Source organism: Galeopterus variegatus, unplaced genomic scaffold (genome assembly GCF_000696425.1).
Source record: "Galeopterus variegatus unplaced genomic scaffold, G_variegatus-3.0.2 Scaffold380, whole genome shotgun sequence".
Taxonomy (NCBI): domain Eukaryota; kingdom Metazoa; phylum Chordata; class Mammalia; order Dermoptera; family Cynocephalidae; genus Galeopterus; species Galeopterus variegatus.
In genome coordinates, this window is record NW_007726491.1 from 112,482 (window position 1) to 126,429 (window position 13,948).

Consider the following 13,948-nt stretch of genomic DNA (forward strand, 5'->3'; position numbering starts at 1 on the left):
CATAGCAAACTTTATATACTTGGATATTTGTTACTTACTATTCTCTAAAATAGACATGTTGCCCATAAAATAAAATGATATAACAGTTCTCATCAGAAAAATCAAACAAATTAATAGTGATTTGGTGGGAGGGGGGTGGAGCCTAACTTAGAACTGCTGAATAGACACCAAAGGAAATGGAGGCTAACACCCTCCCACCCCCATATAAAATTTATAACATTAAGCCACTCACTCTTTCAAAAAAACATTTGTTACCTATCTATTTTCCAACCACTGGACTAGAGGCTAGGGATACAATCTAGGAATAGAAAAGACATATTAATAAATATTTACAATAAATGTGACAAGTGGTCTAACTACAATATGTGTGAAAATATGGCAACACAGAGAAGGCAGAGGCAAAAATGATTAATTCTGCCTGAAGAAGTCTGAGTAACCCTGACCACAGAACAGAGAATGATTTGATAGTGGGGCAGGTAAAAGCAATGCAAAAAAGACCAATTTTATGAGAATATCTTAACACTCTAGACAAGAAAGAGTAAGACTGGATTAGGGCTGTAGCAAGGGTGAGGAAATAAAATAGTTAAGAGGCACATAGAAGGAATTTTCAAGACATTTTAGTAACAACATATAGTAGCTTAGAATGAGGAGAATACCTGATATAATTCTCCCATTTGGGGTTTCTGCAAGAGTAAGAGGGTGTGACGCCTTTCAGTTAGATAAGGGCAAAAGAGAAAGAGGAGCCTTTCTGTGATGTGACAGATTCCAGTTTTAGACACAATGAAAATAAGGTACCTGTGAAAAGTAGACTTTGTCATCTATATATAGGTGGCAATTCAAGCAAGGGGCATGATGAGATTGTCAGAGAATATAAAGTAAGAAAAGAACAGAACCAAAGATGAAACCCTAAAAAGGAGACTGAACAGGCAGACAAAGGAGAGAAGCCCAAGGCAGAAATTGGAAAGAAATAGAAGTTAGGAGGAGGATGTAAAAGTGATTTCAGATAAATCGAGACAAAAGTAGGAATCAAGAAGGAGAGTGTAGTCTACCATTTTGGTGAAACAGAATAGTCAATTTGGTTAACAACTAAAATATGTCTAATGAATAAGAAAGACCTTTGCATGAGCCATTTTAGTGGGAATGGGTTAGGAAGGTTGAGTACTTACACCACAGCATGAAGTGATATGCATGTAAAGTAAGTAACAGGACATAGGAAATACAGACGACTCCATTATAGAAGCCTTTTATCCCTAAATGGAGTCTACTTCAATTTATAAAATTAAATTTCTCACTTACTGAACAGAAACTTAGAAAAAATCTTAAAGTTTCTTTTCTTTTTTTCTTCTTCTTTTTTTTTTTTGGCAGCTGGCCAGTTTAGGATCTTGGTGTTATAAGCACCACTGTCTAACCAACTAAGCTAACCTATCATGCAGTCCAAAATTCATTTTCCACCGTTTTGCAATGTTACCTGAGTAGTTTTTAATCACTAACTCACCATGAGATTATCTATGCATTTTTTTAAAAGAAATACTCTAATCATCATAAAGTCAACAGTCTCTGAGGACATCACTGCTGTTTTGTGAAAGGAGATTTAGACAAGATAAATCCCTAAGCCTTAAAGCTTTTAAGCTTCAAACTCAATGATGCATAGGAACACATAATGTGCATGTGAAAAAATATATTATACCTCCATTTTTCATGTATCTCAAATTCCTCTGGAATCTATCTATCACATTCAAGTTAGTTTCAATTACACACAGGACCAGAAGATCACCAAGCAACTTATCAATTACAGATCTCCAGTTTTTAAAAGCAACACCTAATACAAAAATATGAAAACACAATCTCTAGATCTATTTTTCATTTGGCAGTATGGTGAGCCATATTTCTAAGAATCTAATTTAAAGAAATAATCAGAAATGTGGCAAAGGGTTTATATATAAAGATGTTATTATCACTTACCATTATTGAAAATTATATTTTTACTACTGCCAGTAGTTTATGGCAACACCATAAATATCTGATAATCAAATACTAATTAAATTAACACAGAAAATCCACAGAATAAAATATAGCAATTAAAAATTATTTTTAAAACATTTAAAAATGGGGGAAATTACAATGTTAACTGAGAAGAGGAAGAAATCAGAACCAAACGTATGCACATCCACAAACGTGTATGTACATACACAAAAAGATATACAAACAGGTAAAAATTTTCCAGAAAAGATCATGTTTTATTTTTAAACTCAAAGAAAATAAAATTATTAATTCTCTTTAGTGCAATCACTCAAAAGTAATAACCACGGCTAGCTGATTAGCTCAGTTGGTTAGAGCATGATGGTGTAACACCAAGATCAAGGGTTTGGACCCCCATACCAGACAGACACCAAAAAAAAAGTAACAGCCTGTTTGATAAGCACTATTTGAAAACATGTAATAAAATATATACCTGAAGTACATAGTCAAGCGCTATGTGTCGAAAACATTTTCTTGTTGCTGTCAGAATGTTTGTGGCTTCTTCAACTTCGTGCTGTTTGTTTCTTTGAACTTGGGCATTTTTTACTAATGCATTTTCTTTTTCTTCACTGACTTTTTCAAATTGCTTCTTGGCATCTTTGAATTTCCTAAGATCTCTAAAAAATAAAAACAATGAAATTTTCGTAAAACATTCTTGATTAAAAATTTTATCAAAATAACATTTAGAATGTAATTCTTATATTCCTCCATTTACTTGTTTCACTGTGCACTGTCATTCACTAGCTCTTCCAACTGAACTATATGTTGCTTCTCAATTATATATAAATCCTACTAAAGGCCAGCTAACATTTCATTATTTTTTTTTTCCTTTTTTGTCTTTTTTACTGACCGGTAACGGGATCGCAACCCTCGGTGTCGCACCCGTACCGGGGACCGGCAACGGGATCGCAACCCTCGGTGTTGCGCCCGCACCGCGCTCAACCAGTGAGTGGGAACCAGTCGCCACATGGGATCCGAACCCTCGGCGGGAGCGCCGCCGCACTCTCAAGCGGCGCACTCTCCAGTGCGCCACCGGGCCAGCCCTCATTATTTTAATCTTACTTGATGTAAAAACAAATTACTAAATTAACATTACAGAAACATAAAAGGCAAAGTTAATTTTTTTTAAACAGTAATATACATAAGAACCACCATAGGGCACTTGTTAAAAAATGCAAATTCCGGGCCGGCCCGGTGGCGCACTCGTAGAGTGTGGCGCTTGGGAGTGCAGCGGCGCTCCCGCCGAGGGTTCGGATCCTATATGGAGACCGGTCCACTCACTGGTTGAGCGCGGTGCGGGCACGACACCGAGGGTTGCAATCCCGTTGCCGGTTGCAGTACGGGCGCGACACCAAGGGTTGCGATCCCGTTATCGGTCACGAAAAAAGACAAAAAGGGGAAAAAAATGCAAATTCCAAGGTCCTTTCCCAGAGAATACAATTCATTAGTCTTTGGGATAAATCCTAGAAATCTAGGCTTTTTTAAGACACAACCTTGATTTTATTGCTATGGGTGATCTACAGATCACATTTTAAGAAACAATATTCATTTCTCATTGATGGGAATTACTGGGTCAAAGGGCACGAATATAATAAGTCTTACACCACATACACACATATTCTAAAAGAATTGTTGTACCAGCAAAGGGTAACAGTACCCCTCCCTTTCAATAGTCTGAAAATCTGAAACCACTTCCATAGTCTAAAATGAATCTGATTGAGTAAAGATCTTAGGTGAGTCACACAACATCCCTTTGCTTTTACTTCTTCTGCTAGGAAATTAGGCAAAATAACTTAAAATAACTTGAAGACAAATAATTTTTTTTCTTTTTTTTTTGCAGCTGGCCAGTATGGGGATCCGAACCCTTGACCTTGGTATTAAACAACAAATGGTTTTTAAAACTTATAATAAAGTATACCTAAGAAAGTTTTTAAATTCTTTGAAAGAAGCCATAAGTTTTCATGTGTACATTCTGTGAGGGTATACTGAGTGTTAGTCTATTATGAAGTAATTTATAAAGAATATGTGAGATACCACCTCCAAAACAACAAATTCCAACCCGGTAGAACAGCAGTGTAGGTGTTAATGAGATCTGACACTATTTACAGCTTATGTCTATAATTTGTCCTGAATACTGTGTACCATAATAAACTTAATCTGTTATTTTATATATTCTCAGTCAGGAATTAAAAGAGAAAAACTGACTTATTAATGTGAAAAGGAAAACTTTCCTAACTTGGAAAGTTCAGATTTTTTTTTAACTTCTAGTTCTATTTTATTTCACATATAAAATGCGATGAATGTGACACAAAAGGCTTATGCATTACATGACTCATTCTCATATATTCTATTATCTTCTCCTCAAAGAAAATACTACATTGAGACAATGGAAAACTTAGTTTCAAATACAATAACGATAGTATTTCAACCACTTTTGGGATTTGCTTTGATTTTGAAAGGCCACTAGATTATTTATCTACATTTAAAAAAATTTTTTTTTAACTATAACAACCCTAGCTATGTATCCTGAATGCATATTCATGGTATAAATGATTCATTGAAAGACATAAAATCTGATTCCCTTACAGAGTAAGCCAGGAAGAAATGCAGTATACATTTCACAAAGCAAACAAACAAAAACTCCAATATTTTCAGTAATTCATGATCCATAATTTCTTTCAAAAGATACCAATTCCCAGATGTATTCATTAACTGGTTGCTTTTCTTTCCTTTTCATTGCAATACTTACTCTTTAACAAAGTTCTGAAGCTGTGCCTTAATTGATCTCTGAGTTTGGTCAAACAGGATCTAAAACACAAAATATATCATCAAGCAATTAGAAAAGTAAACAAAAGATGTTCTTGTAGTTCTATAAATACCACATCCCTCATCAATATTCCAATTCTAATAACACCTGTATTTCTTATTGAAGACTACAAAAGAAATGAGCATTTAAAAAAGAAACTGAAACTGATTTTAAGACAATGTCATGTCTCAAAAATAAAATTCCTTCATTCACAGAAGAAAACAAATCTGCTTTAATATTTAAACAGAATTGCTCAAATAGTAGAGCAACCTATTTCCTTAACTTTAATTCACATTTTGTTCTTTTTTTTTTTTTTTTTTTTTGTCCTTTTTGAGACCGGCTGCACCGCGCTCAGCCAGTGAGTGCTGTGAGCGCACCGGTCATCCCTATATAGGATCCGAACCCGCGGCAGGAGTGCTCCTGCGCTCCCAGCGCCGCACTCTCCCGAGTGCACCACAGGCTCGGCCCTTTAATTCACATTTTGGATAACAACCAAAATATAAAATAAAATTCCACTCCATCCACTACTGAAATTTTTACACCCCAATATATCAAATTCTTATACCCCAATATATCAAAGCACACCAAATGAAAACAACTCCAGAACTGCCTTATACCTTAGTTAGAGGTTACTCATGTGGGAAGACTTGGGTATTTAAATATTGCATATTCTTGAATTCAAGTAAAAATTATATAGTCCTTTTGGTTAAATAATTGCTAAGATTACAGACAAAAATAAAATTTATTCCCCAGTACAGCATTTTGCCCCACATAAATGATGCCACATAACATAAACACTGATGGCTCTATGTATGGTAAATTTCGTAGGGCTTGTCATGGGAATTCCAAATACTTCATTCAGAATTTGAAAGAGAGTCAGATGAACAGGCAGAAAAGCCAATAATTCAAAACAAAAAGAAAATCCTGTGTCCTTGTAATAATTAAAAACAATACCACAATTTCATTCTCTCCAAAATCTTGCTATTAGCAAAGTCTTCTGTTTTCTCCTAAATAACATACATACACTCACAAACTGGATTTAGTACAGGATTTTGAAATTTGTCAATTTACTTCCAGAGAGGAAAACAATTTTTTCTGCATTATATTAAACCCAAAGTAAGCAGAAGAATGGAAATAATGAAGATCAGAATGAAAGTCAACTAAGCAGAAAATCAATAGAGAAAAATCAATGAAACTAAAAAGCTGGTTCTTTGAGAAGATCATAAAATTGGTAAACCTTTAGCCAAAGTAATCAAAAAGAAAGAGGACACAAATTTCAAATATCAAGAAGGAGAGAGGCAACTTTACCACTGATTGCACAGAAATTAAAAAGATAATCTGCTGAACTATGGAAGAACTGTATGCCTATAAATTCAACAGATGAAACTGAAACATTATTTGAAAGACAAAAACTATCAGCGCTCACTCGAGAAGAAATTGATAACCTGAGCAGAATTAAAGATATAGAATCTATAATTTAAAACCTCCAGCATCATATGAAGTTAATGCTACACTTACATAAAACCCAACACTCCCAGATATTTGCCCAAAAGAAATAAAAACTTAGGTTCATACAAAAACCTGTATGCAAATGTTTACAGCAGTTTTATTCCTAATGGAAACAACCCAAATGTCCTTCAACCAGTGAACTGAGAAACAAACTATGGTACAGTCATACAACGGAATAATACTCAAGAATAAAAAAGAACAACTATTAATACATGCAACAACATAGATAAATCTCTACGCATTTTGCTAAGTAAAATAAGTCATATTCAAAAGGCTAAAAGCTGTATGATTTATATGACACTTAGGAAAAGGCAAAACTGTAGAGATGAAAAACAACTCAGTGATTTCCACTGACAGAAGAACAGGGAAGGGCTGGTAACTAACAGGGCAACAAGACGGTATTTTGGGGGTTGATGGAACTGTTGTGCATCTTGACTGTGGTGTGGAGACCCAATCACATTTACACATTTGTCCAAACCCATAAAGCTGTACACAACAAGAAATCTATTTTGTTATACTTAAATGTAAAAATCACTTTAAAATACGAATTACAAGAGTAAAAATATGAGCCAACAGATTTTTTTTTTTAAATTAAAAAGAAAGAAACAACATAACTAGGTTGACTGAAAGGACGGATACAGAAACATAAAACCAATGAAAAAAGAATACCCATTCTTTTCAGGAACAAGGACATTTATGAAAACTGACCATTAAGTAGGGCATAAGGCAAAAGGATGGCATCACATAGAACATATTCTCTGACCTCAATGAAATTAAGTTGTACTACAAAGTATTAAAAAGACAGAACTACTAACATAGGAAACAATATAGAGTAATCTAAAAAATTTTAGTTGGTTAGAGTGTGGTATTTTAACACCAAGGTCAAGGGTTCAAATTCCCATACTAGCCAGCTGCCAAGTGAAAGACCACACACACACACACGCACTACAGGAGTACATTTATATGAAGTTATTAAAAAAGCAAAATTAGTTTATGGAAGAAAGTCAGAACAGTACTTGCCTATGGAGGTATGGGTTGGGATTGTCTGACAAGAAGTATGGGAGAACTTTCCAAATAATGGTAATAACCTATATCTTAAAAGGGATCTGAGATGCACAAGTATACATGTTTGTCAAAATTCATTGAATGGTACACTTAACTATATTTAAATTTGACGTCAAGAAATAAAATAGAACTATAAAAAATATTAAACTCCTAAATAATGCATGCGAATGTGTTTAGAAGTAAAGTGTTCTGTTGTCTATAAATTATTTTGAAACAACCATACACTTCAGACTAAGCTCATTACAAAAGGAAAGAGAATTATTTAAGGTGCAGCTGTTGGAATAGCCATTTTTTCCAGTATAAAAAGACAGCAAATAGTAGCTAGCCAAAGTGTTTTGTAAAATGAATACACTGTCCAGAGAAATAGGATTTGTTAGTAGTTGTATTCTCAGGTCACAACTGTCAAGGAGTTTTCTTAACATTTGCCATTCACCACAGTTGGTATACTATTATTGTGGAAAAATTTACTCCAAATTATATTTAGTAATACAAATCTTGGAACCTAATACATAATTGAAGAATATTTGTGAAATGAAAGAAATGATTTTTTAAAAAAATACATTTTGTAAAAAAAGAAAACACAAATTTCATTGAGAAGATACCGCACTGAATCATTCTAATCTGCCACTGTCTAAAAATGCTATGTTTTTTTTTTTAAGCATGCAAGTTCACTGCCCTGGAAGAAAACCAAACTATTGTAATATGTGTTTTATATTTCCTTGAGTTTAATATTCTTGGCATACGTTAAAAGTACTCAAATATTTGAATGACTTATATAAGAGATTTTTCTGGAGACATGCCTATATTGACTGCCATGTTAAATGCATCGTGAAACTTTCATATATTTGAGTTGCCATCAGAATTCTTTGGAAGTATACATCTTCTAAATCTCTCAATGATTTCTGATGCATTCATCACTGTAAAAAGTCTCCCTGTCATTATTTATTAAGAATTAATATTTAGCCAATAATAAATCATACTCAGATACTTTTTTAAATGCATCAATAATAGGTAGACTGATGCACAGAGAAAGGAGAAGATAAATGGATAGATACGTGAAAAAGCAAACATAGCAAAATATAGCTGGGGGTGAGTATATGAATGTTAATTGTAAAACTGTTTCAACTTCTAATTATAAAGTATCAGAAAAAAATCACACACATCCCCCAAATAAATAAATAAATAAACCCTTTTACAAAGAAAACTCCACAAAGATATCTTCATTGCTGAATTCTACCAAACATTTAAGGAAGAAAGAATAGTATTCTACACAAACTCTTCAAAAACATGCTGTTCTATCATAAAATCTATTCTCTAAGAAAATTCTTTTCAGGAACAAAACCAAAAACATTGTAAGAAAAGAAAACTACAAACCAATATCCTTCATGAACACAGATTTGAAAATTCTTAATAATATATAATAGTGATACAGCACAACATATAAAAAAAGGACAATACATCATGACCAATTGGGATCTATCCCAGGAATGCAAGATTGATTTAACATTTAAAAATCAATCAGTATAATTTACCATGTTAACAGACTAAAAAAGAACAGTTAAAAGAAATACAAAAAAAGCATTTGACCAAAATCCAACATCCATTCCTTATAAAGACTCTCAGGAATCTAGGAATATAAGGGAACTTTTCAACCCAATGAAGGGCACATATGAAAAACCTACAGCTGACATCATATTTAGTGGTAAAAAGCTACTTTAATCCTAAGATTAGAAACAAGGCAAGGATGTCTACTCTCACCACTTATATTCAACATTGCACTAGAAATTCTAGCAATGGAATCAAACAAGAAATAAAAAAGCATACAAATTAGAAAGAAAGAATTAAAATTGTCTTTACCCACCGATGATATAATCAATTATACAAATAATACTATGGAATCTACAAAAAAACCAAAACCAAAAATTAAGGTTGCAGAAACAAAGTCAATATACAAAAATCAGTTCTGTTTCTATATCCTAGCAATGATCAATTAGAAATTGAAGTTTTAAAAAATGCCATTTACAATAGCACCAAAAAATAGGAAATGCATAAGGATAAATTTGACAAAAAAATATGCAAGACTGGCATAGTGATGACTACAGAACATGCTAAGAGAAATTAAACTTAAATAAAAGATATACTTTATTCATGGATTAGAGGACTCAATATTAGTAAGATGTTGATTCTCATCAAATTGATTTATAGATTAAATGTAATCCCACCCCAAATTCCAGTAAAGGTTTTTTTTGCAGAAATTGAAAAGCTGATTGTAAAACTTATATGGAAATGCAAAGGACATAGAATAGTCAAAACAACTTTGAAAAAGAGGAGCAAGGTTGAAATACCCACACTATCCAATAAAAAAAAATTAATTAAGAAAAAAAAAAGGAAAGAACTACAAATCCTGGCACACACCATGCTGCTGCCCCAGAGATGGGGGTGCTTTCTGGTCAATCTGAATCTTGTTTACTTGTGCTATGGGGAATTATGGCACAAGCCTGATTCAGTTTGCACAAGAGGCTTTTGGAAAATATGACAGCTCTCCTGCTGGGTGTGCCTAAGCTGACTTTTGCTTTAAAAAAAAAAGAAAGAAAGAAAGAAAGAAAGACCCACACTGCCTGATTTCAAGGCTTATTATGAAAGCTACATGAATCACTGCAGTTTGGTACTGGTTACAAGATACGCAAAAAGATCAATAAAATAGAATTGATTCCAGAAATGACCTACACACATATGATCAATTTTTTTTAAACAAAAGGTGCCAATAAGGATAATTTATTGAGCAAATGGTGCTAGAACAAACAACTGAAGAGCTATAGGCACCCTGCCCCCCCCAAAAAAAATCTCAACCCTTACCACAGGACATATAAAAAATTTAATTCAAAATTGACCAAAGACCTAAACTTCTACAAGAAAACATCACATAAAAATCTTCGTGAACTTAGGTTAGGCAATCATTTCTTAAACAGAACATACAAAAAAGAACTATATTAGGGGCCGGCCTGTGGCTCACTTGGGAGAGCGTGGTGCTGACAACACCAAGTCAAGGGTTAAGATCCCCTTACCAGTCATCTTTAAAAAAAAAAAGAACTATATTAGGGGCCGGCCTGTGGCTCACTTGGGAGAGCGTGGTGCTGACAACACCAAGTCAAGGGTTAAGATCCCCTTACCAGTCATCTTTAAAAAAAAAAAGAACTATATTAGAAAAAAATCAATAAATTGACTTCATCAAAATTAAAAACCTTTGCTCTTCAAAAGATATTGCTACAAAAACAAAAAAGGCAAGACAAAGTCTGGGAGAAAATATTTGCAAAACATATCTGACAAAAGAATATAGAAAGAACTTTTATAACTCAGTAAGGTAAACAACCCCTTTAAATGGGCAAAAGATGACATTTCACCAAAGAAGATACATTTATGGCAAATAAACAAAACACTCAACATCATTAGTTGTTAAGGAAATGCAAATTAAAACCATAATCAACTTAAAAGGTGACCATATCAAGTGTTGATGAGCATGTGGAACACGGGAACTCTCATACACTGCTGGTGTAAAATGGTACAACCAACTTTGGAGAATAACTTTCAAATGTTTGGAAGTTCTCTTCAATTTCCTTAAAGATATTAAATTTTTAAAGAAACTTAATAAATAAAAGAATAGCATCATTATTATAAACATTAGTCAGTAAAAGAAATTAAATTCTTCTTATTTCCTCTAAGCAATGCTTTATGGTCTTCACTATACAAATAGCAAAAAATTAAATATAACCCTATCTTACAACTCCTAGCTATTTACACAGAGAAACAAAAGTATATGTCCACACAGATTCTTGCATGTATTTTTACAAGCAGCTTTATTTGTAATAGTCAAAACCTGGAAACAACTCAAATGTCCATTGTGGTGGCTTTAAAATATGTCTATAAATTCTTTGATATTCCTCCCTTCAAAAGCAGCCCCTAATTCTTCTCTCCTGCAGTGTGGGCTGGACATAGTGACTTATTTCTAACAAACAGTAATATTGGGAAGTTATAATTTGTAACTTCTGAGACTAGGTCATAAAAGGAATTGAAGCTTTGTTTTTACTTTTGCTCTTGGATTACTTGTTTTGGGACTAAACAGATTCCACGTGGTAAGAACACTCAGGCAGCCCTGCAAACAGGGTCCTTGGTAAGAACCTGCAACCTCCAGCCAACAACCATATGAGTGGAAATATGTTTGCATTGAATCCTCCAGCCCCAATGAAGCTTTCAAATGACCATAGCCCCAGCCAACACCTTGACAGCAATCTCATGTGAGACCCTGAGCAAGAGCCACCCAGTAAGCCTCTGCTGGCCCAGAAGCTGTGAGATAACAAATGTTCATTGTTTTAAGCCACTAAGTTTGGGATCTGTTATACAGCAATAGACAGCTAATATGCCCACCAATAGGTGAATGGATAACCAAATTGTGATATGTCCATACAAAGCAATACCACTGAGCAATAAAACAGGAATAAAGTATCGATACATACAATATGAATGAATCTCAAAATAATTACAGAGAAACTAGACCAAAAAATTCCATTTACATACAATTCTAGAAAATGCAAACTTATCAATAATGACAAAAAGAGGCAAGGAGGTGAGGAAGGAAAACTTTGGGGGCATGATTTTACATTCATTAATTAATTGTGGTGAGGGTTTCACAGAGGTATACATATGTCAAAACTTATCAAATTGTACACTTTAATCATGCAGTTTATGTCAATTATTCCTCAATAAAGCTGAAAAAAATCAGTATATTCCAAAGAGAAAAAAAGAACATTTTTCTGTATAGTATTATCACTGCTTTAAAACTATAAGAACACATTACCATCTATATTCTCCAAAATATAACACTACCAAAATTAAATTTTATATGCATTTGAATAGAATAAGTAGAAGTTCAGGAAATTAAGTATCAATAATCTAGCCTATATATTTTAACACCACCATTAGAGCAAAAAGTATGTTGTTAATGCAAAGGCAACAGAGTAAAAGCTCTGTCTCCTACTTGCCAATTTCAAGCCATCCAGCTACCCTTCAGCTACCTATTTCCCTGTGCTGAACTGCTGCAGGGAACTGCCTCAGTCTGCTGGCGTGTCACTCAATTCCTAAGTCACTAATCCATAGCTTGTTAAGAGAGAATTCACAGCATTTCTATTCCCATGCTAAAAGTAAAAGGATATAAAAGCTACCAAGAGAAAAACTAAGGTTCACTTTCATTTCTGGAAATAAACAGTATTAAAGGGTACTTCAAAACATTTGTGGAAAGATTCTTTTTTTTTTTTTGGTGTCTGGCCAGTATGCATTATCTTAATTCCATTTTTCCACAAACTTTTTGAAGTACCTTCGTATTCTTAGCAACATATGTATGACAAATACTCAACAATATGTCAATATGTGACAAATACTCAACAATCTGCTAATTATAAAAGGATCTTCCTAAAGTGCATAGAAGAATACATGACTGTTTAAAACCCACAACTTACACTCAGGTAATTCCCCATTCATGTCTGGATCCAGTTAAAGCAACACTATCTCCACCATGTTCAGGAAAGGATGAAACTGACATGTACTTCACAGATGGCAGACTGTCCACTCCAGAAAGTTTAGAAGAATAGGCTACCTATCCATAGATAGCATTAGCCCTGTTTCCAGTTCTTACCATTTAGGTGCCGTTGGCTCTAAGTATAAATTTTGTAGTTTAAAGTCTTTGTGATCCATTTAAATACAATTCAGCCACCACAGCACTCTCTTCTGGTGATTCTACATGACAGACTCACTCCTGTCCTTTCCAGAATCTACAGAAAGGAGCAGGGCTACAGCTTTTAACACTGTAAGTTCGCTGAATCTTTTGTTTGATCTCATTACACCTGTAATAAATAGGCCTAAAATAAATCAAGAGAACTATTCTTTGCAATCACCAGGAATATGTGCCAATATGTAAATGAATGTATACTATTAGTTCCTCTTTTTCTACATCCTCTGCCTGTGCTAATATATCTGTTTCTCTAAACTCTTCCTTCCTCTAAGGCAGTGCTTCTCTAGTGGTTTATGTGTGTATCAAATCACAAGGAAGGCGAATAAAAAATACAAAGGCCCAGGCTTGTTAAAGAAGGATAGAATCCTCCTATATTTTTAGCAAGTTTGCTATGTGATTCAGTTAGACAAAGATTGAGACAAGCTTCTCTAACCCAGGGGTTCTCAAATTGGTTGTACATTGGAATAAGGTGGAAGACTTTTAAATATCCAGATGCGAGATAATTAGAAACACTGGCAAGACTCAGAAATTAGTATTTTTAGGGCCGGCCCGGTGGCGCACTGGAGAGTGTGCCGCTTGAGAGTCCCGCAGAGGGTTCGGATCCCATGTGGAGACCAGTTCCCGCTCACTGGCTGAGCGCGGTGCGGGACCAACACAGAGGGTTGCGATCCCGTTGCCCGTCCCCGGTACGGGCACAACACTGAGGGTTGCGATCCCGTTACAGGGCAGTAAAAAAGACAAAAAGGAAAAAAAAAAAAAGAAATTAG

The 13,948-nt window shown here is 34.3% G+C and overlaps 1 protein-coding gene across 2 annotated transcripts in view; it reads right to left on the reverse strand.

The window, feature by feature from the left end:
• ACAP2 (ArfGAP with coiled-coil, ankyrin repeat and PH domains 2) overlaps nucleotides 1-13,948 on the reverse strand; it is a 139,975-nt gene that overhangs the window by 58,554 nt on the left and 67,473 nt on the right. For both annotated transcript variants that reach the window (XM_008568140.1, XM_008568137.1), the window contains exons 5-6: nucleotides 4,769-4,827; nucleotides 2,453-2,636 (exon numbers count right to left, since the gene is read on the reverse strand). In XM_008568140.1, coding sequence (XP_008566362.1) covers nucleotides 2,453-2,636; nucleotides 4,769-4,827 — 243 coding nt within the window. The remainder of the gene's footprint in view (nucleotides 1-2,452; nucleotides 2,637-4,768; nucleotides 4,828-13,948) is intronic.